Source organism: Phaethon aethereus, assembly GCF_964289735.1.
Source record: "Phaethon aethereus genome assembly, chromosome: 1".
Lineage (NCBI taxonomy): Eukaryota > Metazoa > Chordata > Aves > Phaethontiformes > Phaethontidae > Phaethon > Phaethon aethereus.
This window is the reverse complement of record NC_138575.1, coordinates 189,238,942-189,263,007: the sequence shown is the minus strand read 5'-3', so window position 1 is coordinate 189,263,007 and position 24,066 is coordinate 189,238,942. Positions and strand designations below refer to the sequence as shown.

General features: G+C 40.7%; 1 protein-coding gene across 1 annotated transcript; it reads left to right on the top strand.

Moving 5' to 3' along the window:
* Positions 1–94: 94 nt before the first annotated feature.
* NUFIP1 (nuclear FMR1 interacting protein 1) lies at positions 95–23,385 on the top strand (the record flags this gene model as incomplete). Its single annotated transcript, XM_082006965.1, has 10 exons — positions 95–416; positions 667–755; positions 1,343–1,447; positions 2,089–2,151; positions 2,500–2,576; positions 9,404–9,496; positions 13,295–13,557; positions 17,605–17,733; positions 19,521–19,753; positions 23,044–23,385. Exons 1-10 carry the CDS (start codon positions 98–100, stop codon positions 23,383–23,385), a joined length of 1,713 nt encoding a protein of 570 aa, XP_081863091.1. The 5' UTR covers positions 95–97.
* Between the last annotated feature and the right edge of the window lie 681 nt (positions 23,386–24,066).

Genomic DNA, 24,066 nt, shown 5'->3' with positions numbered 1-24,066 from the left:
GGACGTCTTTTGTAGCGGCCGCTGGTGTGGCCCCACGTGGTGGAAGCAGCACGTCGGGGAGCAGGGGCTGCACCCGGGCGGCCGCTGCGGGCCTGACATGAACCCCTTCACCTGGTACCCCCCGCCTCCGCTGGGGCTACCCCCGCCCTTCTTCTGCCCGCCGCCTCCCTGGGAGCCTAGTTTCTGGGCTCCCCCCGGGCCCTGCCCGCCGCCCAACAGCTACCCGCCGGTCGAGAGCTTTTCGCAGCCCGCCAAGAGCTCCTCGCAGCCCGAGAGCTGCCCGCAGCCCAAGAGCTACCCGCCACCCGCTGAGAGTTACCCGCCCGCCGAGAGCTACCTGCCGCCTGACAGCTACGCGCCAGCCCCCGGCTGGTACCCGCCGGCCTACGCAGAGCGACCGCAGGGCCCGCACGCTGGTGAGGGGTGCAGGGGAATTCGTCTCTCGGGCCCGTGGACTCCTTCCCGTCCCTCACCTGTGGAGACCCTGGGGCTGTCCCTAGCCCTTGGGGGGTGGAGGACTCCCCCTCCCTCCGAGCATGTGTCCGTGCTCGTTATGCAGCCCTGGCTCGTCTCTCCCCCAGACTCTTCCTCACCACACCGAGGTAGCAGGGGATGTGTTTTACCAGCTGCATGTATAACTGGGTCTTTTTTTTGTCTTTTGTGAAGGTGCAAATGGCAATTTTTCCCAGAAATGGCAAGGCGAGCAAGCGCCTGGGTTCAGTAAACATTTTCCAGAAGAAAATAACAAGCCAAAGGTATTGACTGGGGTCCCTAGCACAAGGAAGCCATGGACATGCTGGAGCGGGTCCAGAGGAGGGCCACAAAAATGATCTGAGGGATGGAACACCTTTCCTGTGAAGAAAAACTGAGAAAGCTGGGATTTTTGAGCCTGGAGAAGAGAAGGCTCCGGGGAGACCTTACTGCAGCCTTTCAGTACTTAAAGGGGGCCTATAGGCAAGATGGGGACAGACTTTTTAGCAGGCTCTGTTGCAGTAGATTTTAAACCAAAAGAGGGTAGGTCTAGACTAGATACAAGGAAGAAATTTTTCATTATGAGGGTGGTGAAGCACTGGCACAGGTTGCCTAGAGAGATGGTAGATGCCCCATCCCTGGCAACGTTCAAGGTCAGGTTGGACAGGGCTCCGAGTAAGCTGATCTAGTTGAAGATGTCCCTGTTCATTGCAGGGTGGTTGGACTAGATGACCTCTAGAGGTCCTAACCTTTAGAGGTCCCTTCCAACCCAAAGATTCTATGAAAGTGTTTTACACCTACTTAAAAATGGGACTATCTTGTAACTGCAATCTTGAGATGATGTTGTCTTTTTTTTTTTTTTTCCCCCCAGACCAAAAAGAAAAAGGAGCCAGTTTTCTCTCATTATTGTGATACCTGTGACCGTGGCTATAAAAACCAGGAGAAGTATGATGAACATATTTCACAACATAAACAGGTTGATGAGTTTGGATTGTTTTATTTACACTTTGATTTTTAACTTTATGCCTGATAAGTAGTTAGCTGTACTCACTTTTTGAATGGAAGACTTAGAGATTCCAGAGTTACAAAAAGTGTTAGTAGGGTATTTTTTCTGAATGCTGTGTGTAAGGGAGGTCTTAGTTGTATTTTTTTTTTTATTGTTGAAGTAATTTTAATGTCTGTCTTGTGAAGTGTTGCTAGGTCACCCCAGTGGTAGGAATTAATTCATTGACATCAGTATAGCATGTAAAATTTTTATGTGAAAAGACTATGTTGAAAACTTATTTTAAAAAAATCTACTTCTTTACTGCAAAGAAGAGTCAAAATTTGAAATTGGGGTCTTGCAAATCTTACTCTTAGGTTAACTTCACGTTATCTCCAATTATCAGATATGCTGGCTTCACTGGTTATTCTAAAATGAGATGAAATTTAAAAGTACATTATTCCTTTTTACTGTGTTTACAATCACATTTGTTTTGAAACTGGGTAGCTTAAAGATTCTGTATAACTAATTGTACAGGCATTTGCCACCGAGTTTGTTTGAAGTGTGCTCGAATGCTTGTTTATGATTTGTTTGTGTAACTTGGTGTGTCTTAAGTTCATCCCCTTGTCTTGCAGTGCACAGAAGAAGGTTGCAATTTCAGCGCACATGAGAAGATAGTGCAGATACACTGGAAGAATGTAGGTATCTTTCTGGGCCCAAAATATGAGTCTATGCAATCTTTACTGTAGTCCCCTTGCCCATTCTTCAGATGCTTGCTTTCATCCTTCTGGAAGGAAAACGTATCACCGTATCACCTGAGTAGAATCTATTGTAAGACAATATTGTGGATGAAAATATGTTGAATACTATGGTGGGTTTTTTAAATGGATTCATTTTATAATCGCTGTGTGTGGTCTCAACATTTTTGGGGATGAAAATAGTATATGATACTATTATAGCTGACGGAATGATGCTTTTTTTTTTCCTTTCCTTGTGGGTTTTTTCCTTCACCTTTTAAACACCTATGAAATACTTTTTTTCCTTAGGCACATGCACCTGGTGCTAAAAGAATAAAATTAGATAGTCCAGAAGAGATTGCTAGATGGAGAGAAGAAAGAAAAAAGTGAGTAAGACTTGTGACCTATGAATTTGTTTTTCTGTATTTTCCCTGTGTGATCATTAGATGACAGCTGAAAGGCAGCAGCAGCAGCATGTGCTTGCTGCTGCTGTTCCTTTGGCTCTGCAAAGCTGCTGTGGTAGTGGTTTGTGTCAGAAGGCCTGAGCCAGGAGCATGCAAGCTGCAGAGACCGTAATCATTTGGATGATTATAATAGAAGGCAAGATATCAACTGAGAAGCAAGTACCTTTCCCAGATGTTTGATTTGGTACCCTGGGTTGGGTGAATGACTCATTCTTTTTAGGCTGATTATGGAGACATTTTAGGTCAGAAATGTGTGTTTTTTCTTGGTGGTTTTTTAATAGCTAAGAAAGCTGTACAAACTATTGTACTGATTATAATTGTAATGCATCCTGCTGTGTGCAAACTTCTGCACCTTAAGTTGTCCCAGTAGACCCCAACAGGGAGTTTTCCTAATTTCTAAGAACTTGCTGCTTTGCTTGACACTTTCCTACTGAAAGAGAAGAGAATACGTGAAGGATGCTGTCTCATGTAGTCTAACTCACATTGGACCTAGGGTGCAAGGTAAAGTTTCCATGTAAGCAGTATTTCTCCTTCTCTGATGTGAGGTGGTATAACTTTTTTTCTGTTGACCAGCATTGAAGTGTTTACAGATTTACACAGTGCTTTTGTAGACCTTATCCCACTGATTATTTTTTTTTCCTCAGAGTTGAGCAGATTAAAATCTACCCTTTTCCAGCAGGTGAAGGATGCTGCAGGCTTTCCTCACTTCTGTTCCTGACTTAGAATATAGTCTTGTGAGTGATCAGTACATGGCTTTTGTTTCTGTGAGTGACATTGCTATATGCGGAGTGGGATGTGATAAAAAATTTAATTTCAAGATGTGGTGAGCTAGGGCAGTATACTAGTTGCCTGGTTTTTTTTTTTTTTATTTTTATTGAAAATAAACCCAGTTGTCTGAATCCAGCCTGCATTTATGTCAGAAAGCAATGTTAATGCATTCTTGCTTTGAACCTGAATTCACTTAAGTTTTTTCACAGTGGCTTTGTAAGAAAAAGAAAAATAAATCGAATGTATGGTAGGAGTTTTTTATTTTATTGTCTCCTATCACATTTTGCTGTATTGAGAAGCAAAATTTCTCCCCACATAAGTTCATCCCTGAAAGTTTTAACTTCCCTTTGGACATGGTTTCAGCTTTTTCTGCAAATTTGAGAGAGGCAAAGGGAACTCTTATCACTATGTCAGCACATCACAGCAGTCAACTCTTGCACCTGCTGTTAATTTTTTACAAATGAAGATAATCTGTAGGTTCCTCTTTTTAAAAATGGCTCTTGTCGATACAGAAACAAAAACAAAAGTTTATTTTCTCACATGTTTAAAATTCCATAGTCAACCAGACAAAAATTGCTTATGATCTTGTGGAAGTACAAGTTTGGTGTTAGATTAGCTTTGGTTCCAAGGTTTCCTGTTACTCAAAATATACTTGAGGGATTGTTTTTTATTTGCTTTCAGTCTACATATTGCTGTCCTTTTTTTGTGGTGTGTTTTTTGTTCCCCCAGTGGTGATACTTAACCATGTCTTTATTACTTACAATATGAAGTGCTAACAGGGCTAGCATAACCCAAAATGTCCTTAGATTTGTCTGTCTGGTGGCCTACACTTAATTTTCTAACAGTAGCTCCAAGGAAAAACATCAATACTTGTGTGCAGAGTCTCTGATACTTATTTGCAGCTTTTCATACACTTTTCTGTTTTGGTAGGTGTTTGGGCAAGTTCCTGTCTAGTGGCTGATGCTAAGGTTTAAGTGTGGAAATGATGTTTGAGGTGTGTATGTCAGTACGTGCTCTACTGTATACTAGAACATTAGGGAAGCAGGATTTGAATGTACAATCACGTTTTAGATACTGTTTGCTTGAGGAATAGGTGCTGCAAGTCAAAGCAGCATTTATCTATAGTTAATTCTAAGGATGATACTCTGCCTGAGGTTGTTTTTGCTGAGTTTCTAGAGAATCTCATGGTGGATACTGTTGATTTTTTACAGATTAATAGAATTTGGCTGTGGTACAACATTGCTGAAAGCCTTTGTTCACTGCAGTACAGTAAAATCAATGGAAATAAAGTCTTGTAGTCACATCCACCAACCAAAAAAGGCAGTATGGGATTAGGACCTTCTAAACCAAGGCCGCTAGATGGAGTAGTGCTGTGGTTTATTTTGTACTTCAGTCCTTCTGTAGGCATCTTGTTTAGCTATAATGGATGGGTGTAGAATGACTACCCGGGTGGCTTTTGCTACTCTTTGTACAGCAAGGAAGCTGTACTAACATCCTTTCTTTTTTTTTTTTAATTAAAAATTAAAAAAAATAAGAGAAACCCAGCTGAAACCTTTGTGAAGCATTAACTGGGTTGCCAGCAAAGCATCAGTTTAGTACTGAAGGTCTGTTGTTGACTCACAGTAAAACTGCATTGTACAGAAAAAAAGGACACCAGAGGGAGTCTGAGCTATTAGGCAGTTTTGGTTCATGGTAACAGGAAAAAGCCTTTTCCTTTCTAAAAGCTCCAGTCAGAGCTAAGAATGAATCTTTTTAGGTTGTTAGTGGTTTGTTTCTAATTAGATTGCAGTGATTTAACATGTGTGTTTCCATGCTGCATCCCTAACATTCCTGTCTTGCTTTTTCTTTCAGCCGCTATAAATAATTACTTACAGAGTTGAGATTTTTCTTCTTAATTAGCTGCTGTGTTGCTCAGTTGTGTATCCTGCTTAAAACCTTTTAGAAAGAGCCTGTGTTTAAAGTGCAGTCTTACTCACATAGAGGGAAGAGAAGGGGGAGAGCTGGTATGGCACGAGTATCTCTGGATGAAGTATGCTGGGTTGGAATGCAGTTTTCCTGTCTGATTCTGTACAATGCCCTGTTCATTGCTGCAGCCTTCATGTCTCTGCTTACCTAAAAGACACTCTAATGGTTTGTGGCCTGTTGAACCTGCTGAGCCAGGCAATCTAATTAAACGAACAGCAATAGAGGTAAAGTTCCACTGGATCTCAGGGTTTCCCTATGTTTTGTGGACAGATGGTTGTGAAGTCTGACATCAACTTTGGTGATTACAGTTACTTTTCTTTTTTTGATTTGTCCTGTCCCTTCTAAGTGTTGAGAAATGTGCGGTTTTCAGCATATTTTTTCTTAAACACGAGCTTAAAGGGAATTATCTACAGTGAATTTCCTTAATGTGTCAGAATGTATTGCTGTCTTCCCAAGTGAGATCTGGGTCCTGCTAGCCCCTCTGTTTCTAACCAACTCTTCTTTAGCAAAGGTCATTAGAAATCATGTTGCAAGGCTGCTCTGGTGTTAAAGTGAATTGGTAAATTTACTTTTTCTCAGATCCTAATATAACATTGGAGGATTTTCTTGATCTTTTGTGTTCCTTGTAAATTCTTGCCCTCCTCTCCCTGTTTCTTTAATCTGTTAGGAGTTTTTTGTTCAGTTAGGGATTGACTGCTGTATTTCTTGGAATACATCTCACAGGCTGAGCATGTGCTTAATGAAGGCCAGTACTGTCAACCACACCACCTGTAATTAATTTGTGGTTCTCTAGTTGAATAAAGATAATCCTAGAGTAGCTTGGAATCCTCCCTGATGTTGCATTCATAGTAGTTAAATATGTAATAAAGAAAATAGTTTCTTAGCACCTGCTAAAATTAGAGAAGATAAAGCAAAGTAGAAGGAATGTGTTGGTAGATCAAGGTAAACGTAGATACAATAAAGTTGACTCTGAACTGCAGGATTAACAATAAAACTGCCTCAACTAGCATATAGTAAAATCACACTAGAGATGCAATGCCTGATAAAATGCCTGAGAGTCTTAAACCAAGATTTTATCAGCTCTCTGTTGGGCCATCTTTGTTCCCTTTGGACTATCCATGTCCCCTTTGCTGTTGGTTGTGCATATGCAGTCAAGACCAGCTCAAGAAATTATTGAGACAAGTTGATCATAGTGCTGTTCCTATAAAGATGATAAACTTGTATAGCTCTTGACTCAGAAACTCATTGTGTAAAACTGCTATAGAAACAGACATTGGCAGAGCTGTTTCCACGGCTTGCTAAGAGCTAGTTTACTCTGATGTTTATGTAAGCAAGATAGAGTATGCTGGCCTATAAAACATGGATGACTCTGGCTAGTGCACTCGTTTATTGGGGAAAAAAAATGTATTCAGTAATTCATTAAGGCACACATCTTGGTGAATATGCTCAGTGTCACCATTGCCTGTCTCTGGAAGCTTAGGGTATCCTTTACTTGCATGACGCTTCATTGATGTATATGTAATTTACTCATCTTAACACCAGACAACTGGTTTTCAGGCTATCCTAACAATTTATACTGAAAAACTTCCAGTTTGGGTTATAGAAGTGTCTACAGTTAGAAGCTGCAGCTGCTATGAAATGGGGCTTCCTTCTCGGGCAGTACTGGCTCCTTCATGAAATCTGCTGTGCCAGACTATCACATCCTGGTTTAACTCCCTCTCTTACAGTAAATGCTTAGGTTCCTAAAGCCTTTGTAGTGACTGATGAAGCTGTCTGTACATTGGGGTGGGTGGGTAGCCTTGGTCTGTGCCTCTTTGGTCCACTTGCTCCTTGTAGGGACAGCTGGGGTTGACTTGTCCAGGTCCCACCAGGACCCACTGGTGAGCTTAGCCCAGCCTCGTCATCACACAGCAGAGGATGTGGGGAGGAGTGAACCCAGTCTACCTTGTACTGAGGCTGGTGACCTGCGGACTTGAACGTCTAGAGCTTACTGCCTACCAAGTCCTAAGCTGAAAGAATAAACTAGCAGATGCTCATTTGCCCATTCTGAATGAAATGAAACACACTGCACATGTGCTGTCAAAATAGATACATTTTCTGCACAAAGTAAAGGTAGTGGATAAAATGCTATGTAACGTTTGAGAAGAGCTGGAGAAAATAGACACAGCCACTGTGGGTGCCTTCAGATGTGCTTTTGGAGGCATACTTGGACTTATGACTTGAGCTCTCTTTAGCTGTTAGTTACTGCTTGTGTCAACTGGAAGGATGGTGTAAGAGAAATCTGTCTGTCTTGGCAAGAAATCGAACTGAAAGCATTCGTGGAGTCCATTACGGTGGCTTGGTGGAGGGAGTGGTAACTCATAGGAATGAAAGTGGGAGGCAGTCACGTCTCAAATCATGTTGTGAGAGCGTGTCTGAATATGTCCTTAATCAGCATAACTACAGGAGCACTTTGAAGACGACTTTGCTCCAGGATTAAGGGTCTTCCCTTACGCTTGTTTCTTTTAAAAGAAAAAATTTCTTTTAAAAGAAATTTCTATGACAAGCTTGGGGGTCTTTCGAGCATAACTATTTATTTTATAGCTCTCTTCCCTCCTGTGAGCCCTAGTCATGTGAAGGAAATCACCTTATCCTAAAACTGTGGAGAGATGCCAAGCACTGGGGTCTTTGTCAATGTGAAGCTCTTGAGATTAAATAATTCATTGCACGCTTGGTGTGTGCTGGGAGTGTTACAACATGGATGAATAAATGTAGCTGATGGGGGAAGAGTGGAGATAAAACATCACATCCCTATGCTTACTTGAGCTGTATGGCAGATTTCTGGGAGAAATCCAATGAAAATAGTCATTGACAGCTCGTGTTCAAGTCCTCTTAAATGAGACAAATTTTGTAACGTGTTTAGGTGTGTCTCATAGGAAATGCTTCTTGTCTTTTTCCCTTGGTATGTAGTTGAAGCTGTCTTGCATCAGTGTGACGCTTAACATTCATGTTGTAAAAGAGGGAAGATGCATGTGATAAGATTAAATATTTAAAGAAAGATACGTGTCCTTTTTGATAGCTATATATAGTGAGTAGCTGTTTGTCGTTACTCCGTTTTAATAGACTTATCAAATATTTATATTTTGCATTTCTGTCCAGAAGCTGGTGGGGGTGTGTGTGTGTTTCCCATTTGCCACCTTTATCTCAAAGCACTGGGATTTAGCTAACTAATGTTTATAGAGCAACCCAGCATAGCCATTTTTGGGCTTTGACGGTAATTTGCAGCAGGCCTTGCATGTTAGAACCAGCGTAGCGTTCGTCCGCAGGGAAGGATGGGGAGGGAGGAGGAGAATGGAAGAGAGGGAGAGTCTGGGAGATGGTTGTAACAGTGGATTTGTTTTGATCTGCATGGCTTAGCAATTTTTCTTGGAAGCTGGAAGAAAAAAGGGGCAGTAATTTTGGTGAAATAGAGGTCAGCGTGCAAGCACAATACTGAATATTGCTTGAGAGGAAACTTGTGTGCTTTTCCTTAACTATCACTTTAAATGAATCTTGTGCACCCAGGAGCTGTTCTTATAACTTTTTTTTTTCGTATTACAAGAACTCAGCAGTTGGTTTGCTAAAGGCATGTTGTACATTTTAAGATCCTTCAAATACTCTAATTGAAGCACCAGAAAAATAACACTGCAGGACTAAATTGTGCTGTTATGTGTAGGGACAGGCAGAGGGTCCGTAAGTATGACTGGACTGTTTTTCAGTAGCCTGTTTGATGGTTTGGTAAACCTAATGATGCCAATTTAGTAGTTTGTTTTTTGTTTTTTTTTTTGTCTGAGTATGTAAGCATAAATGCACTCAGGTTTCTTCCCTTTTTAAGGAGGAAACAGTCTGTTAAACTAACATGAAATGTTTCAAAAATCTATTATGTTTTTCAAAAATCTATTATGTTTATAGAGGGTGCTGGTTTGGTAAAGGGTGAATTGACAAAGTACACTGAATCATTTAAGAATCAGTGGTGTTTTATATTATTTTTCTTCTAGAAATTTTCCTACATCGGCAAACATTGAAAGGAAGAAGGCGATGCAGATGCAGAAGGAAGAAAGGGGGGAAGTGCTGACTACCCAACAGTTTGGGTAAGTGGTTTGAAACAAACTTGTTACTTTCCCCCTAATGAGTTCAGAAGTATGCTCTCTTACTGTGGTGTCCCAGCACTTAGTGCCTTTACAGTACACATGATCTAGCTGCCCTTTAACAGAGGACAGGTCATTTGGCAAACTGCAGATGTAATGCTCTTTTGTTTACAGTGCTTCAAAGTCCACTTCAGTTAAATTAAACAATAATTGTATTAGAAATCTGAGGTTTTGTGCTGGATTCTGCACTCTGGCTTGTTTGAGGAAAACCACATTTTAGTGGCCATTCGTTAGATCAGCATAACCTGGGTCTCTGAATAAGAAATAATGGGGACGGAAGTCATGCAACATAATGAATCCACATGGTCTAATCCTTTAATGCCTGGAGATGGCCAAGAGAGATTTTATGAGTGGATTTGGCTTCTTACTCTCTCCTTCCAGATGATAAATATTCCTTCTCTCTTCACTTGATTATTATTTTCATAGCTTAAGTAGTACTACTTCTTTCTTCTACCTTCCATCATCTATCTATCTGCTACCTTTGTTCTGGGCCTAATACTTAATCCTGTTGGGTTTTTAGCTGTTCTCTCCCTTATATTGTGAATTACTTCCCCATATGATCTTTTTTCTTTTCTTCTCCCTGCAGTGTCAGTGTTATGTGGAACCAGCTAACTTCATTAGCTCTACTTTAGGGCCTTGTGAGAAGACTTAAAAAGTGTTATAATGATCCATGCCCCCAGAATAACACTTGTTCAAATGGAAATGACTGAGTTGGAATGCAGGAGAAGACCCATTTCTATGGGGCTCTTGCTAAATCACACTTGATGCTGCATGGAAGTGAGAGTGGAGCTTGTCTGCTTTTTTTTTTTTTTTTTTTAAATGGGGAACAACACTAAACAAAATAAAACTTGCATCATGGTAATGTGGTTGAACTAGTGCAAAATAGGGTTCAGGCCAGGCTAGTGCGATTTGTTCAACAGTGACAGTGCAAATTACTTTGGTGCACCATGTGCTGACCCAACACTTACCCACCCCTTCCACCCAGTTGCATTTTGTGACTTTGGAAGGAAAGGTTCATAAAAGACTAAAGTACAAACTTCCTTCGAAAGATATAAAGTTGCAGAAGTGCTTTGGACCCGAAGAACCAAATGTAGGCATTGAGACTAAAGCCGCAAACATACAGAATTATGTTTGGAGGTTCTTACCAGCAAAGATGAGTTTTGCTTGTCACAGTAACAAACTCTTTGGTGTCTACAGGTTTATTCGGTAACTGTTGTGGCTGTGAGTTGGGTGTATTGTGTAGTCTTAAATGTCCATCAGCAATTCTATACTTACCTATTACATGTGTTAGTAATTTTATACCTGGAACATTTTTTGGGGAAAAACAAAGCCCTCAAAACTCAAGGTTGTTTGCTGTTTGATTTCACTTAGTGACTTTTAACTCTTGTTGGGTTTAGAAATTCTATTCTTTTTTTCCTCTCCCTTCCCTGAACTGCTAGCACTATAGACTTGATGAACTGTCCAGAAAGCTGTTGTTTCTGCTATGTATATCAACAATAAAGATTCTGGAATTGGTGCTTATCAGGCAAATTTACTGATGCATGAGGCAAAAATAGAATACAGCTTGTTCTCTGCAAGCTGTACTATTAAAGCAAATAGCTAAGCAAGATTTAGAAGGGATTAGATACTTAACACTTCTATGGCGCTTTCCATTTGTGGTTCTCTGAAGTGCTTTACAACTGCTAATTCTCAGCATCCCCGCCTGTGAGATTAGAGATGCAGAAGGACCACTTTGGCAGTCTGTGTGGTGTCTTGCAACAGCTGATTAATAGCGCATGGCTCTTTATCCCCTCTGAATGGGAAGTGAAGAGTACATCTTTCATGAGGGGAAGGCAGGTGCCAGGCTGATGTTTGCTGGGATATGTTTGTGACCTTGGGGTTTCTTTCTGGATGTTTGAGGCCCCAGGGAAATCAGGATGTTGTTTTTAACCCTTGGTCAAGGACAACACCTCTAATTGAGCCTATATTTGCTCAATATCTTCTAGGTTATACAACATTCTGAATTTAGAGCCCGGTTGTACAAATTCAGAAATGTAGTTCTCTGTCGAGATAGGAGTTAAATTATGGGACCTAATATTAGCCTCCTTTTGAGGATGAGAGACTGATGCACAAAAAGGTGGTGGCTTGCCTCTTGTGCCACAGGAGCACTATGGTGGATGATGTTATCAGCACTGAGCAATCAGTGTTAGACACCGTCATGAAACGACTGGAGAATGAAATTAAGTATGTTTTGTTGCGATATAAAGCCATTTTGAATGTTATTGCAGGCCTTGTTCTCCTCTCAAGAAGGACTTAATTAGGCTGGAAAGGTATGGAAGAGAGGAATGTTGGTAGTGGGAACGTTTCTGTACAAGCAAAGAAGTTGAGTGGCTTGGAAGGGCTGTATGATGGAGGTCTAGAAAAATTGCATAGGTGGTAAGAGGTGACTAGAATGCAGTTATACACAGTTTCTTGTAACTCAAGAAGGATGGAGGCACCAAATGACCATTTTAGACATCAGAATGAAGACAAACCAAAAGAAGTCCTTTTTCACAAAATATTAATGCCTTCCTGCAAGATTTCAGGGATGCCAAGACATTCACACAGCATTCCACAGCGTGAAACACAAAACCTTCAGTGTCTTGGGAGGAGTAGTCAGAGAGCGTCTCTAAGTGGTACACTGCTGAAAAGTAGACAATGAGAAAGGTGACCATTCACCTGGTTTTTATGCTCTTTTTTTCTATTCCTCACATGTTCCACTGTCTGCTTGTCAGTGACAAAGGTTCCAGGGTAGTAATATACATATGAGACTCTGCATGCAGGTGCATGACTCTAGACCCAGGGAGAAGTTTCAGGAAGGAGCTCTTGCCCAAGTATGATATTACATGATTGACTAGGAATAACAGCACCTCTGCCATGCTGTAAGTGAGGCTAAGGGAGAGGGTACAGAGTAAAACGAACCATGGGGCTCATTCAAGACTGTAGATCTTATATGTCTTTTGTGGTTGTTATGTGCTGATGATTAGCTGCAGTCCTGTTTTGCTGAATTGTTTCAGGAAGCTTATGTTGTCACTTCTATAACTGCTTTTCTGTCTGGGTCACACCTCTTCTTGTACCTGTAGACTTTGACGAGAGTTTGTTAGGCTCTCCAGGTACCTTCCTATAAACATGTTTTGTGTTTATAGGATAACGTGGCATGTTATAAAAAAGATGAATGTCATGTTAGCTGGAGGCAGGAGTAGGCAGTTATTGCAATTGGTGGTGTCAGATGGCTGAATGGATTTAGTGCAGTAAGATCCTTCTCTGAGCTGTAACTGGAAGAAGGAGACCAGCAGTGGAAGTTTGCTTATAGCTGTATAGATGATTCCTTTTAATTCCATGTTCCCCCTGTTTTTGAATGACTTCACTGATTAAGTATAGGGAATATTCATTGGCTTTGTAAGGTGAAATGAAAACTATGTCCTCACACTGCAGATGATCAAGAAACTTGCTTAGTCCTCGTACCCATTGCCTTGTCAAAAGATAAAACTTACGAACTTCAGACTCTTCATTTCGGTTCCAGCTTGGTCACACTGCCCTGCCAATGAGATGAGCTGTGACTACCTGTCTGGTCTGTCACAGCAGGTTAGCTGAGCTGGAGTAAGCCCTGGAATCATGCTGTGTTGCTGAACCTTAAATGTGGGCCTGAACTGTTTGGTTATGTCAGTTGATTTTATTCTCATAGCTTGTCATTTGTATGAACTTTGTGTTTCTATTCTCCAGCAAAATGAAGGGAATGTGGAAACCTCCAGAAAATGGAGAGAGGTTTGAGCAGCCAGGAAGACAGAAGAGAAGGCAAAGGCGCCCTTTCTGGAAGAAATTTAGGAAAAATAATGATGATTATAATGTACATAGAACTCAAAATGAAGCCAATGGACCAGAAAACAGCATGTGTGAAAAGGAACATGAAAAACAGTGTGCTTTGGCGGCTCAGCCATGCATGAAGGACATGGACCCTCTTAGTCTTCTGGCAAACAATGACATTGGTAAGATGAAGGAACTTGGAGAATTTTTGTTTTAAGTAGTGCTGCTGAAAAGATTACTGAACTTTTGTGGAACTAGAAACTTCTGGGGAGAACTGGGGATTTAGAAAAACACATAAACTCTGTCCTTGGTTGAAAGAGGGATAACTAGGAATGTTTAAAATGGGATAACTTTCTCTTAGTAGAAGATTGATGCATTAATGCAAGGCTTTACAGTATGCTTGGAGAGGAATACTGGGGAGCCTGTTACCATCTTCTCATTGTTACTAACCAAAAAAAGCCCGGGATTGCTTTACTGTGGCTACAGTGGGGTCAACAAGGTCTTAAAGCTTAAAGGTAGTCCAACATCCATGCAACTAAAACTTGAACTTAGAAATTCCTTTTAAATGGAAATTTCTGTAGAGAGAAATCCTGATTTAGGACATGGTCTTCTAAGAAAATTTCCAGTGTGATTATTGTGAAACGTGGGTTAGTGGTTTATCTAAAGGAAATGGGGTAAATCTTGCATTTCGGAGAGCTTCTGGCCTAGTAGTGTTGGCCTGTTATGGAGGAAACTTAGTAGTCTAGAAGTCTTTGAGATACGTGTGTGTGTTGGACTGAATTCATGTCCACATGTGCTGGCAGTAGCTAAAACTAGTAGACTTGGCTGAGATACAGTTTGGAAAGAAGCTGAAATACAAAATCATTGAAGAGGAGGAAAAATCTGATTTGGAAAGGCTGACACAAGAATGTTGAAGGTACTACTAGCATGAAGCACTTCTAAATAAGTTTGCTTGCAAGCCAAGTTGATCGTATTATAAACACACAGGGAAGATCTAGCAGACTACTTCTATGTCGTTCTGATTTTTCTGTGAGAATTAGGAAGCATTAAATTTATTCTGTATCATAAAAAAAATGCTTAATCTGAAGAGGAGAAAAGGTTGGGAGAGAGGACATAGGAATGTCTTGGATTTGAAAAATATCCACGCTGGATATTATTTGTTTTAGCTTTGTATGTTTTAAAATACATTACTTGCTTTAAATCAATATTTAGCTGACAAACTTAAGAGGGTTTCTGGGCTTTTAATGGAGCACCTCAATTATATCTTTGTTTTAACCGGTACTTTACCATAATGATCTTGTTTTACCTGTATTCTCCTAATTAGGAACAGGTTTTTGTCCAAAACGCTTGGCTGGGAAAGGCAGCAAAGGGAAAGTGTTTTGAGCCATAAGGAATTGGTGCTGTAGTAACTTTAGGAAGAGGAGAGGAAAGGAATAGCATCTGAGTAGTATTATGTTTAGATGCTGAAACTTTTGTTTACTGGTCAGAGTTTTGAAGTGCTACCAAAAAGTTTGTGTGCAATATTACATGTTCTGCCATAAATACTCTGCGATAGCGTAAAGGACATGTACCAACTTAGGTTGCTAAACATGTAAAATAAGAAAATCTTTATAAAGCCAGAAGAAGAATAAAGTACTTAGACAATCAAATTATTTTTAAAGACTATTAAATATCCCTTAGTTGTTTTGAAATAACAGTATTTAGAATGTGAAAACAAATGGATTTCCTTGTATGAGTTAAGTGAATTACTTAAAATGTCAGCATTTTTCTTTTAAATCTAGTTTCTGCTATATTATCTAATTTACTCTTTATATTCTCCATATGTGGGTGTTTTCTGAAGTATAGCTGCTTAGTTTTTTTTGGTGAGCATGTTTTGTTTCCACATGCTGGCAGCAGCATAAACTCTCCAGATATGGCTATTTATAATATAGTCAGCAGCGATGCAGTACTCTGAGAATACGACATGTAAGCTGACTTAGTCTAGCTATTTTTAGCAGCAAGGCTAGAATGCATCCCCTGGAAAGATGTCTTATGCTGAGTTTTTCCTCTTGAAAACATAATCTTCAATTAGTGGGAACAAGAACACAGCATCCCTATGCAATTTGTTTATTCCACTAATCTCTGCGTGTTGGGAAACTTAAGTATGCTTAAATATAACTCTATTTCCCCTCAGCATCTGTGTTTTACTTAATGATAAAAGGTCTAATTACATCAAAGTACAGCTAACTTCTGTTGTAATAGGTAGAAAAGGAACATGGTACTTGCTTATAACACATTATTAAAACCAGTTGCAGTTTTTCATACTATTGAGAAATATAGTCATAACAAGTAATAACACACACAGTATAACTAAGTAGAATTAAAAAAAAAAATCATACACCTGAAGTCCATGATTTTACTGTATAGGTACATTTTGCTGGAGTATTTAAACCTTTCTAACAGCGGCAGCCCGCTCTAGAGGGAATGTATTTTTTGCATAATGCGTTCACTTAAGTTCTGTTCAGTGGCTAGTTCCCTCAAAGCTAAGAAATTTAATAGGCGATGAGAAAACAGAATTTTCCTTTTGATTTATAAGTAGAAACAAGGTAAGATGATGCGTCTGTCAGGTGTAAAATGTTGAAGGATCTACTGATCAGAAACAGCCGGTTCTATTCTGTAGCGCATAATGCTTCCTCCAAATGGGTTACTCAAAGAGAAAATGTATCCCAGTAAATGTGTTTTCCTAATTTGCTAAAAAGCAAATTAAAAGTAATTCTTAAAAATTTAAAGAAAATAAAAAGAAAAGGCACGCAATCTCAGTATGCACTCAACATTTTGGATGAGATATAAAAATAGCATTTACTCCAAGTTATTTTGATTAGTTACTGCTTTTTTCTAATTGCTTAAGTATATGCAGATGCTATGTATTCTCCATTAGAAAAATGCACTGATCATTACATGAGCTTCCAATGTAATTGACAATTGGCATGATTACTAAACCAGTGAGAATCAACTTTTCTCAAAAAGACCTCAAATTAAAAAGAGACAGGTAAATAGTTTAGATAAATACCTGCATATTTGTCTAAAAGTTGTTTTACCAAACAGGACGAGCTTCAATGAATCAAATTGCCAATTGTTAATGATATATTAGAAGAGTATAGAGCAACATTTGTTATTTCAAAAGTGTTTATTTCAGTAAAATCTTCTTAAGAAGCATGAGGCAGCTTTCCTGTGGGACAGGCTTAGACAGACAGGGGTTGGGAGAGAGGGCACAACTCTTTCTTTGTTAAAGTATGATTGCAACCAGTCTTTTTCTAGAAGTCTCAAGAGGCTACTAGTTTTGCAAAATGTTTCTAGTAGTGTGTGTGTGTGTATATATGAAACTTGTATGCAGGTATATTACTGAAAAGCCCTTCCTAATTTTCCTTCTAGCTCTAGAACTGTTCATCTGAGAGTCTTTCCAAGATTTTAATACATTTAGATCCTTTGTTTCAAACTAAAGCCATCACAATTTTGCATGTTTATTTTTAGGAATCTTTTTCTGGTAGGGCTCTGTGTTCCTAGTATCCTCAATTTCAGCATTTTTCATCTGCTTGCTTCCTGTCTTCCCGGTGTTCTCTTTTGGAGCAGTTCGAGACTGTAATACCTCACTTACTTGTGCATGTCTGTAATGCTCTGTGGGGATTGAAGTATCAAATGGTTTGAAGTACTGCTGAATACCAATTGTCTAATATGTAGCCTTGGTTGTCAGTGTCCCTTATGAGCTTTTTTACTATCCAAAAATTTATTTGCTCTTATATTCTCACTTTGAGCCTAATTCTCCCCCCACCCTCAACAGGCTTTTGAATCCTTCTCCCCCACCCTACACCTCTGCAGAACTAAATCCAGCAAGACTTCAAAACATATTATGAAATCCTCTCTCTCTCTTTACCTAGACTTGATAATAAAACCTATAATTATGTTTGGTAGGTGAAGAAAGAACCAGAAAGCCTAAGCTCTTGTTCAGGAAACTTTTTTTTTTGCTTCTGTAGCTTTGCTGACAGGACTGTAAACCAGTGGTGAGACTACTTTGCCACTGAATGTCTGCAGAGGGTAGGCAAGTGTGGGGTTTTTTTATCAGTCCAGAGTGTTGAACAATGGTGCTCAACATCCGTCTTGTGTAGTGGTGAGATGGGGATTTAGCAGCAAGGCTGGCTGTTGGCACGCAGGATTATTGGGAAAAATTCCTCTTGACTTTTCTCTCCCTGCAGAATCTGACAAGGACGAAGCAGTGCCCGAAGAGGGGAAGCTGGGATTGACTGTTGTTCCCAAGCAGGTCACCTCTGCCCTGAGTTCGTTGTCCGCCAACTACGGCAGCGCATCCGACAGCGAGCCTGAAGGTGCGTGGGAGTGCATCCCCTGCCCTTCTTCTCTCCCCTTCTTCCCTATGTCACTATGCTGGTGTGGACTGCAAGCAATGTTAAGATCTGATCACAAATGACCCTTCTTTGGAAAGGGTGGGGGGCTTCACCTCTTCTGTATTTGATCCTTTGCCATCTCCCATCCAATTGTCCAGGTCCTGTTTATTTATAAATGCAGCATTTATGAGTGCAGTAGCCCAGCAGTAGCTCTTTACGGCTGCATCCTCAACTGCTGAAAGCTGCAGATTATCAGTGCCAGACAGAACCTACATAGTACTTACAACTTCTTGAGAAAAAATTTTTAAGAGAAATCAAAGGTGTTGCAGAAGAAAATACGACATGTGAGCCATGGTTTATATTTAGCAAAGATGTTAATGTAATGCTGTATCTCCAATGTAATATGGCTGTATCTCTAAAACACTGGGCTATAGAAATGCCTTTTGATTTCTGGCCTGTTTACCACTGCTGTAATTCAGACCTTTCTTGCACCTGTTGATTTTTTAGGCTTATACAAGTAAGGAGAAGCTTGCAAAAGGTTATGCACAGGGCTGTTTTTGCAGTCTGTGTACAGATCCTTTCCAGTTTGCTTTCAATGACAGTGTGTGCTAGTACTGGTGTAAGCCATGGATAAAAACAGGCTGGGAGGAGTAAAAGGATATGCCATTATTCTGCTTCTTTTGTTTCTCCATTCCTTCTTCCTCCCAATTTTGAGCACTAACCCAGGTTACTGGGTAAGCCATTACTTGTTCCCAGTACGGTGACAGCTCCCAGTCTCGGAGGAGCACCTGGACAGAACGCAGCATTTGTGCCGACAGCCGGTACACAGGCACGGTCTTGTCCACTTACCCTGTGCCACATCTAATGCTTTTTTTTCTTCCTTCTCCCCACGACCCAGCCCTACAGCATACTTTACAAAGCCTCAAATGAAGTTTCCTGAAAGATTGAGTGGGGTTTTTTCTCCCCTCTTTGCTTGCCTTTTCTCAACAGCATGTCCTGGGCTGAAGTGGGGGCATAAGATGTCTTTGGTTAGGGTGTATGTCATTGAATTTCCCAAGCCTTTTTTCCCCTAGTTGGGGAAAAAAAAAGCAGCCTGTCTTCAGTCTTGCTTCAAATCATGTTTGAATAGTGCCAGGAAAAAGCTCTTATGCTCACCCTGTGAACTAATTTCCATGTCCTTAAGGGCTTTTTCCATAGAAGGCCCCTGGGTGTTGCAGGAAGACTTGAACTCTGTAGTACTTGGATTTTGTGCTTCTCTGAGTGTATGCATCAATGTATGGTAGAGAACTGCTGCTGCTCCTTGTTTGTGCAGATAGTCACTATGTCTTACTTGCCTACCCCAAGTTACAGAGAGCATCTAGCAGGCAGGGAATTGAACTTGGGCATCCTCTGCCCTAACTGTATCATGATTTTCTCAGCAGCCAAATTTGCAGCAAGCTCTATTGTGAAGCAGAAACAATGTACTTTCTAGGTGATAATAAGGAAGAGGTTTGAAAATCTTGTTCAACTCTTACTGCTTCTATTTTTCTTTTTGTATTGCAGAATTTAAATATCTTGTTTTCCTTTCTGTGAGTGTTTAGAGATTATTCTTTTATTTTAAAAGAAACCCCATGCCAAACAAAATCCTCCTTTCCTCCAGTAAACCTTGAACATCTTCACATCAGGTTGTGTGAGCAAGAATAGTACTAATGAACTGCCAGTGCATGGGGATATAAGCATGTTAAAGAGGCTTTTAAGTTTGAGATGAAAGTGTCTTCTTTTTCTTTAAGAAATCCCTGTCAAGACTGCAACAAAAGCTGAGGAAAACCAGGCTGCGCTCAGAAATACACCTCAAACTACTTCTGTTCCGTGGAGTCGAAACCTGAATCAAAAACGTCCAGAATATGCAGGCACAACGTTAAGAAGTTCAAATTCAAATGCACGCCCCCCCAGAGGGCCTGATAACTGGGGCAAGAAAGCATTGCCTGTCCTTCTGAAGCGCCGTCCAACTCTGCTGGAAATGGTAACAGTCTTAGTGCTAAAATAATGCCTCCTATACAAGAGTAGCGCTATTTGTGAGCGGTTGCCCTCTTCCCTGTGGGGAAGTTAGAGCAGTCTGTTAGCAAAGGTCCTGTCTTAAAATAGCGAAGTGAGCATTTCACTCGGAGAAAGTGTAGGTGCTTAAATAGATGAATAGAAATACCCTGATATACATTCAGATAATGACTGACTTTGAGCAAGAGATGGCAACTTAATCATGTGCCTAACATGAGCTGCACAAAGAACGAAACCTGTATTCCTCCTTCTCCCCTCCTTGTGGTAGCATCCAGTACGTTTTGTTTGTATGTGATCCCATCAAACTTACTCTGATCTTCCTCCCTTTCCTCCCGGCTTTGCTACTCAGTACACTACTTTTATCAGGTGCAGGCAAAGAGATCTTGTTGATAAGGGTGTTGGTGACTTAAACTAGAGTGGTGTTGAGCTGCAATCTGCACATGCATGGGTTTCTTCTCTGTAGGTGTGTGTAGGCCAGTCTGAGGAAGTGGTACATTGAAGAGCAGACTGATGTCTCAGAAGGGTAAAAAGAGGTTTGTAGGGGTGGGTCCAAGGTGTTATGATTCTGTTCTCAGTAACAATGCAAAGCATCCTATTTGAAAGCTTGCTGACTTTCTTTAGTATAAAGAAACTTCGCAGCTTTTATTGCATTTAGTACTCAAAAGCAGTATCACATAGGTAGACTACCCTTGTGATTCTGTAAATAGCCTGCATAAAGTTCCCCTGTTAAAGGAAAACTTGCTGTGGGCAGAGCACAGGAGAAAGAATATGACTGACATAAGGGCTCTGAAACAGTACAGGATGTGTAGGCAAGAGATACCTGATAAGCCACATCCCAAGCTGCAGATGTGTGAGAAATCCCTTGATAGTCCTTTTAGTGCGTACTACCGTTGCTGCCAAGAATTGAAACTCCTAGTGACTGAAAAGGAAGTGTTTGCCCTTTGTGTAGCTCCCTAAGCATGCAGTTGTCTTTATCTCTTGTACTTCAAAGCTGCTGGTGATCAAAGCAGTGAGTACTCTGGAAAAAAAGTCATACGAAGTCCCACATGCTGAGAGAAGCTGGCAGAACATTGGGAGCCTGAATTGTAGCTTGCCAATATAGTCCATTTTTTAAATTGTATTTTGGTGGGGTTTTTTTCCTTTTAATGTTGCTCAAAACTGTTGTTAAAGGATGTGTACTGTGTCTGTGAGTCAAGGAGGAGTGCCTGAGATTTGCAGGTAGGCTTTCGCTGTCAGAAATGGTCAGTGTATAAAAACCTTGAGGAAGCAAAGCTGAAACTTCAGTGAGTCGCTGCTGAGAATTTATCCAAAAGGTAAGGAAGAGGGATTGCTAAGAAGATGTTGTATCACTGAAATGATGCTTTTAAAAAATAAAAGGGGAGGTAGGAGAATAGCTGCAGATGTCTATTGGCACTCATTCGGCAGTGTGCTTGGGCACTATTAAAACGTGTTTATTGTAGCCATGCAAACAGTAATGTGTGTTTAGCCATTGTGTATGCTGACAAAATAAAAAGCCTGTGCAGCATCACTCCACTGATACCCATCCCTGCATTAAAAACTGTAATAACAAATATACATTCTTTGATAGGGTGATGGTGCATCCTATCTGTGCCTGTATTTGGCCATTTGGGAATTCAGCAATTTCTCCCAGTCCAGCAAAGAGAACATCGCTATGCTCTCCCTTCCCTGCCCTAATGTGCCTCTCTTAGTTCAGACAGGAGGTTTCTGAAGGCCCATTTTAGGTGTCAGCTGCTTGTAACACCTCTTAGTAACTAGTCTAAATAGAAATATGCACACTTTAAAGTGGCTGGCTAAACTACCGTTGAAACTTATAACAACAACAAAGCTTCTCTGCGATGTAACAAGCCAAATTTAGCTAGGGTGTGTAATACAGATCTCCTGCAAATGATCAGGTAGTTACAGATTTAACCACTTGCTTTAAACCTGTTTGTTCAGAGTACTAGTTCAGCTGACACAATGAAAAAAGTCCTTCAGCATTCTGGCTGGTTTGTGGTTTGTTTCGGTTTTTTTAATACCAAAAAGAACTTTAGTGAGGTTAAAGGAGATGAGGGAGGCCTCTAGGACTTGGATTAAGCTATTAGATTTAGGTTGGTGGACTATAGCCCAAACCAGTTACTGCTGTTTAAATCCATAGTCTGGTATCTGTTGAAACATGTCCTTTCCTTGTATTTTTAAGTACCTTTTACTTATAGGGGTTTTCCAATTAAAAATGCATGGGATATTAAATTACAGATACAGTGTAACCCAGAAAGTGTAAAAGATGCTAATAGACTTGCTATCCTGATGTACTGGAATACATGGCCTGGAATGAGTCCTTTGTTTCAGGTGTTAATCTGGGTATACAGTCAGATAATTGGGGGAGAAATTCCTGGTATATAGGTATATTCTGTGATGTTCTATACCACCTGAGGAAACTGAGACTGACAGCTTAATCCAAAAGATTCCATCAGAATTGTCACTTGTTCTACCTGCCCTAGTGCATTAATGGGGCTAAATGAGCAATGCTTAAACAGGTGCATTTTGGGCATGTGTGGGTTTTTTTCATCCATTTCAGTGGTACAGTTATGTTCGAGTAACACAGTGAATCGTGACCATTATGAGCCTCTGTAATTGTAAAAGTGTTGTTTGACGACCATCCGGCACTGGTCTAGCAGCTTGCTGCTGCCCAGAAGGGCAGCTCCCTACTTGCCACCTCTTCTTTGCATGCCTGGTCTTACCTCTTCTTTTCTCTTATGCTGGGCCTTTTGCTCACCCTGGTTAGTTTTTGACAACCCCCCAGAAAAAAAACCTACCACAAACCAACAAAGCCCACCCAGAAGGCCCCACTGCTTGCTGCTAATTGTCAGGTTTGTTTTCTCCTGGCTGGTAAGTTGAACCAACGCAGTAAGGGGTCTGATCAGTGTGAGCTGGTGTGAGGGCAGAGGGGACAGCAAGCCTTTAGATCTCCCAGTCCAGCAAGCTGTGTGGTAGTGCTGTCAAACATGCTCACCGGCCCTGCCAAAACCCCAGTCAGTCGGTGGGAAAGCACCCAGTGTGGGAATATGTGGCTTTCCTGCTCTGTCTCTGGTAAGGTAGTCTCCTGCTCTGTGTGTCCAGGACTCGTATGAGAACGCCAACTATTTAAATTCAGAGATGCTCAGAATTGCTGAGTAGAGATGTACATCTTGCTAGGCGTGTATCAGCAACAGAGCAACAGAGAGGAATGTGCATCATCTTCTCTTCTTTCTTTCTTTCCAGTTACTGGCCCAGGACATCCGACATGAAAGGAATGTGATTTTGCAGTGTGTTCGATACCTCATCCGAAATAACGTGTTTGGACTTCATTTTAAAACAGAACCACAAGCTGAAACAGAGACTGAACAGTCCTCTACAACTGCAACTACAGCAGAGTCTTTGACGGACAAACTAGATGAATCTAATTGTTCTTGTAGCTCTGACCTTCAGTTAGCAGGAGGAGAAGATGCATTATTAATAGCCCAGAGTGAGAAAGCACCTGTGGATCAGACTTCACAGATGGCTCACTTGGCAGATGAGGACACATGGGAAACCCCATCAATTCAGTGTGAAGAAGCACTGTAGATGTTGTCTTTTGTGGACAATAAAGCAAAGGCACACCTTTTCTACCTGACTGATGCTTTTTGAAAGTCGTCAGTAATAACAAAATAAAAGTACATATTGAAAGCTGTTAAAACTACTTTTCTACTCTGTTCTGCCCAAGATGGCCATTTCCTTGTGCAAACAGCATCCATGTTGAGTAATTGTGTTTCCCGATGGCAGAAAGGCAGCAGTGGCACAGAGTATGACCTTCCCTAGAGTAGGTGTGGATCCCCACTTTCAAGCTTCAGAGCTCTGAATGTTTTACCTCATTACGAAATGTGTGTCAGTCCATCACCAGAGCTAAGTAGTGTTGTGGTAGGATGGATCTTCCTCATGTGACATCATGGTCTGGCATGTCTGCGAGTATCTGAGTGTCCAGAATTATTTCAGTGTACTTTTGAAATGCTAGGTCACTGCATTACTTTTTCCCCAACTGTTACTTGGTATAATATATCCAATGTAAATGTAATGTATCCAGTATAAAATCAAGAAATTAAATGGAAGATATAACTGACCTGGCTATAAAAGTAATGCTTGTACCAGGAGTTTCCTCCTCTCTGAACTAATTTGTTAATTGAGTAAAGAAATGGAAATAAGGGTGCAAACTGATGCAAGAAGCCTTTTAAAAATAATAAATAAATAAAGATACAATACTACTAACTG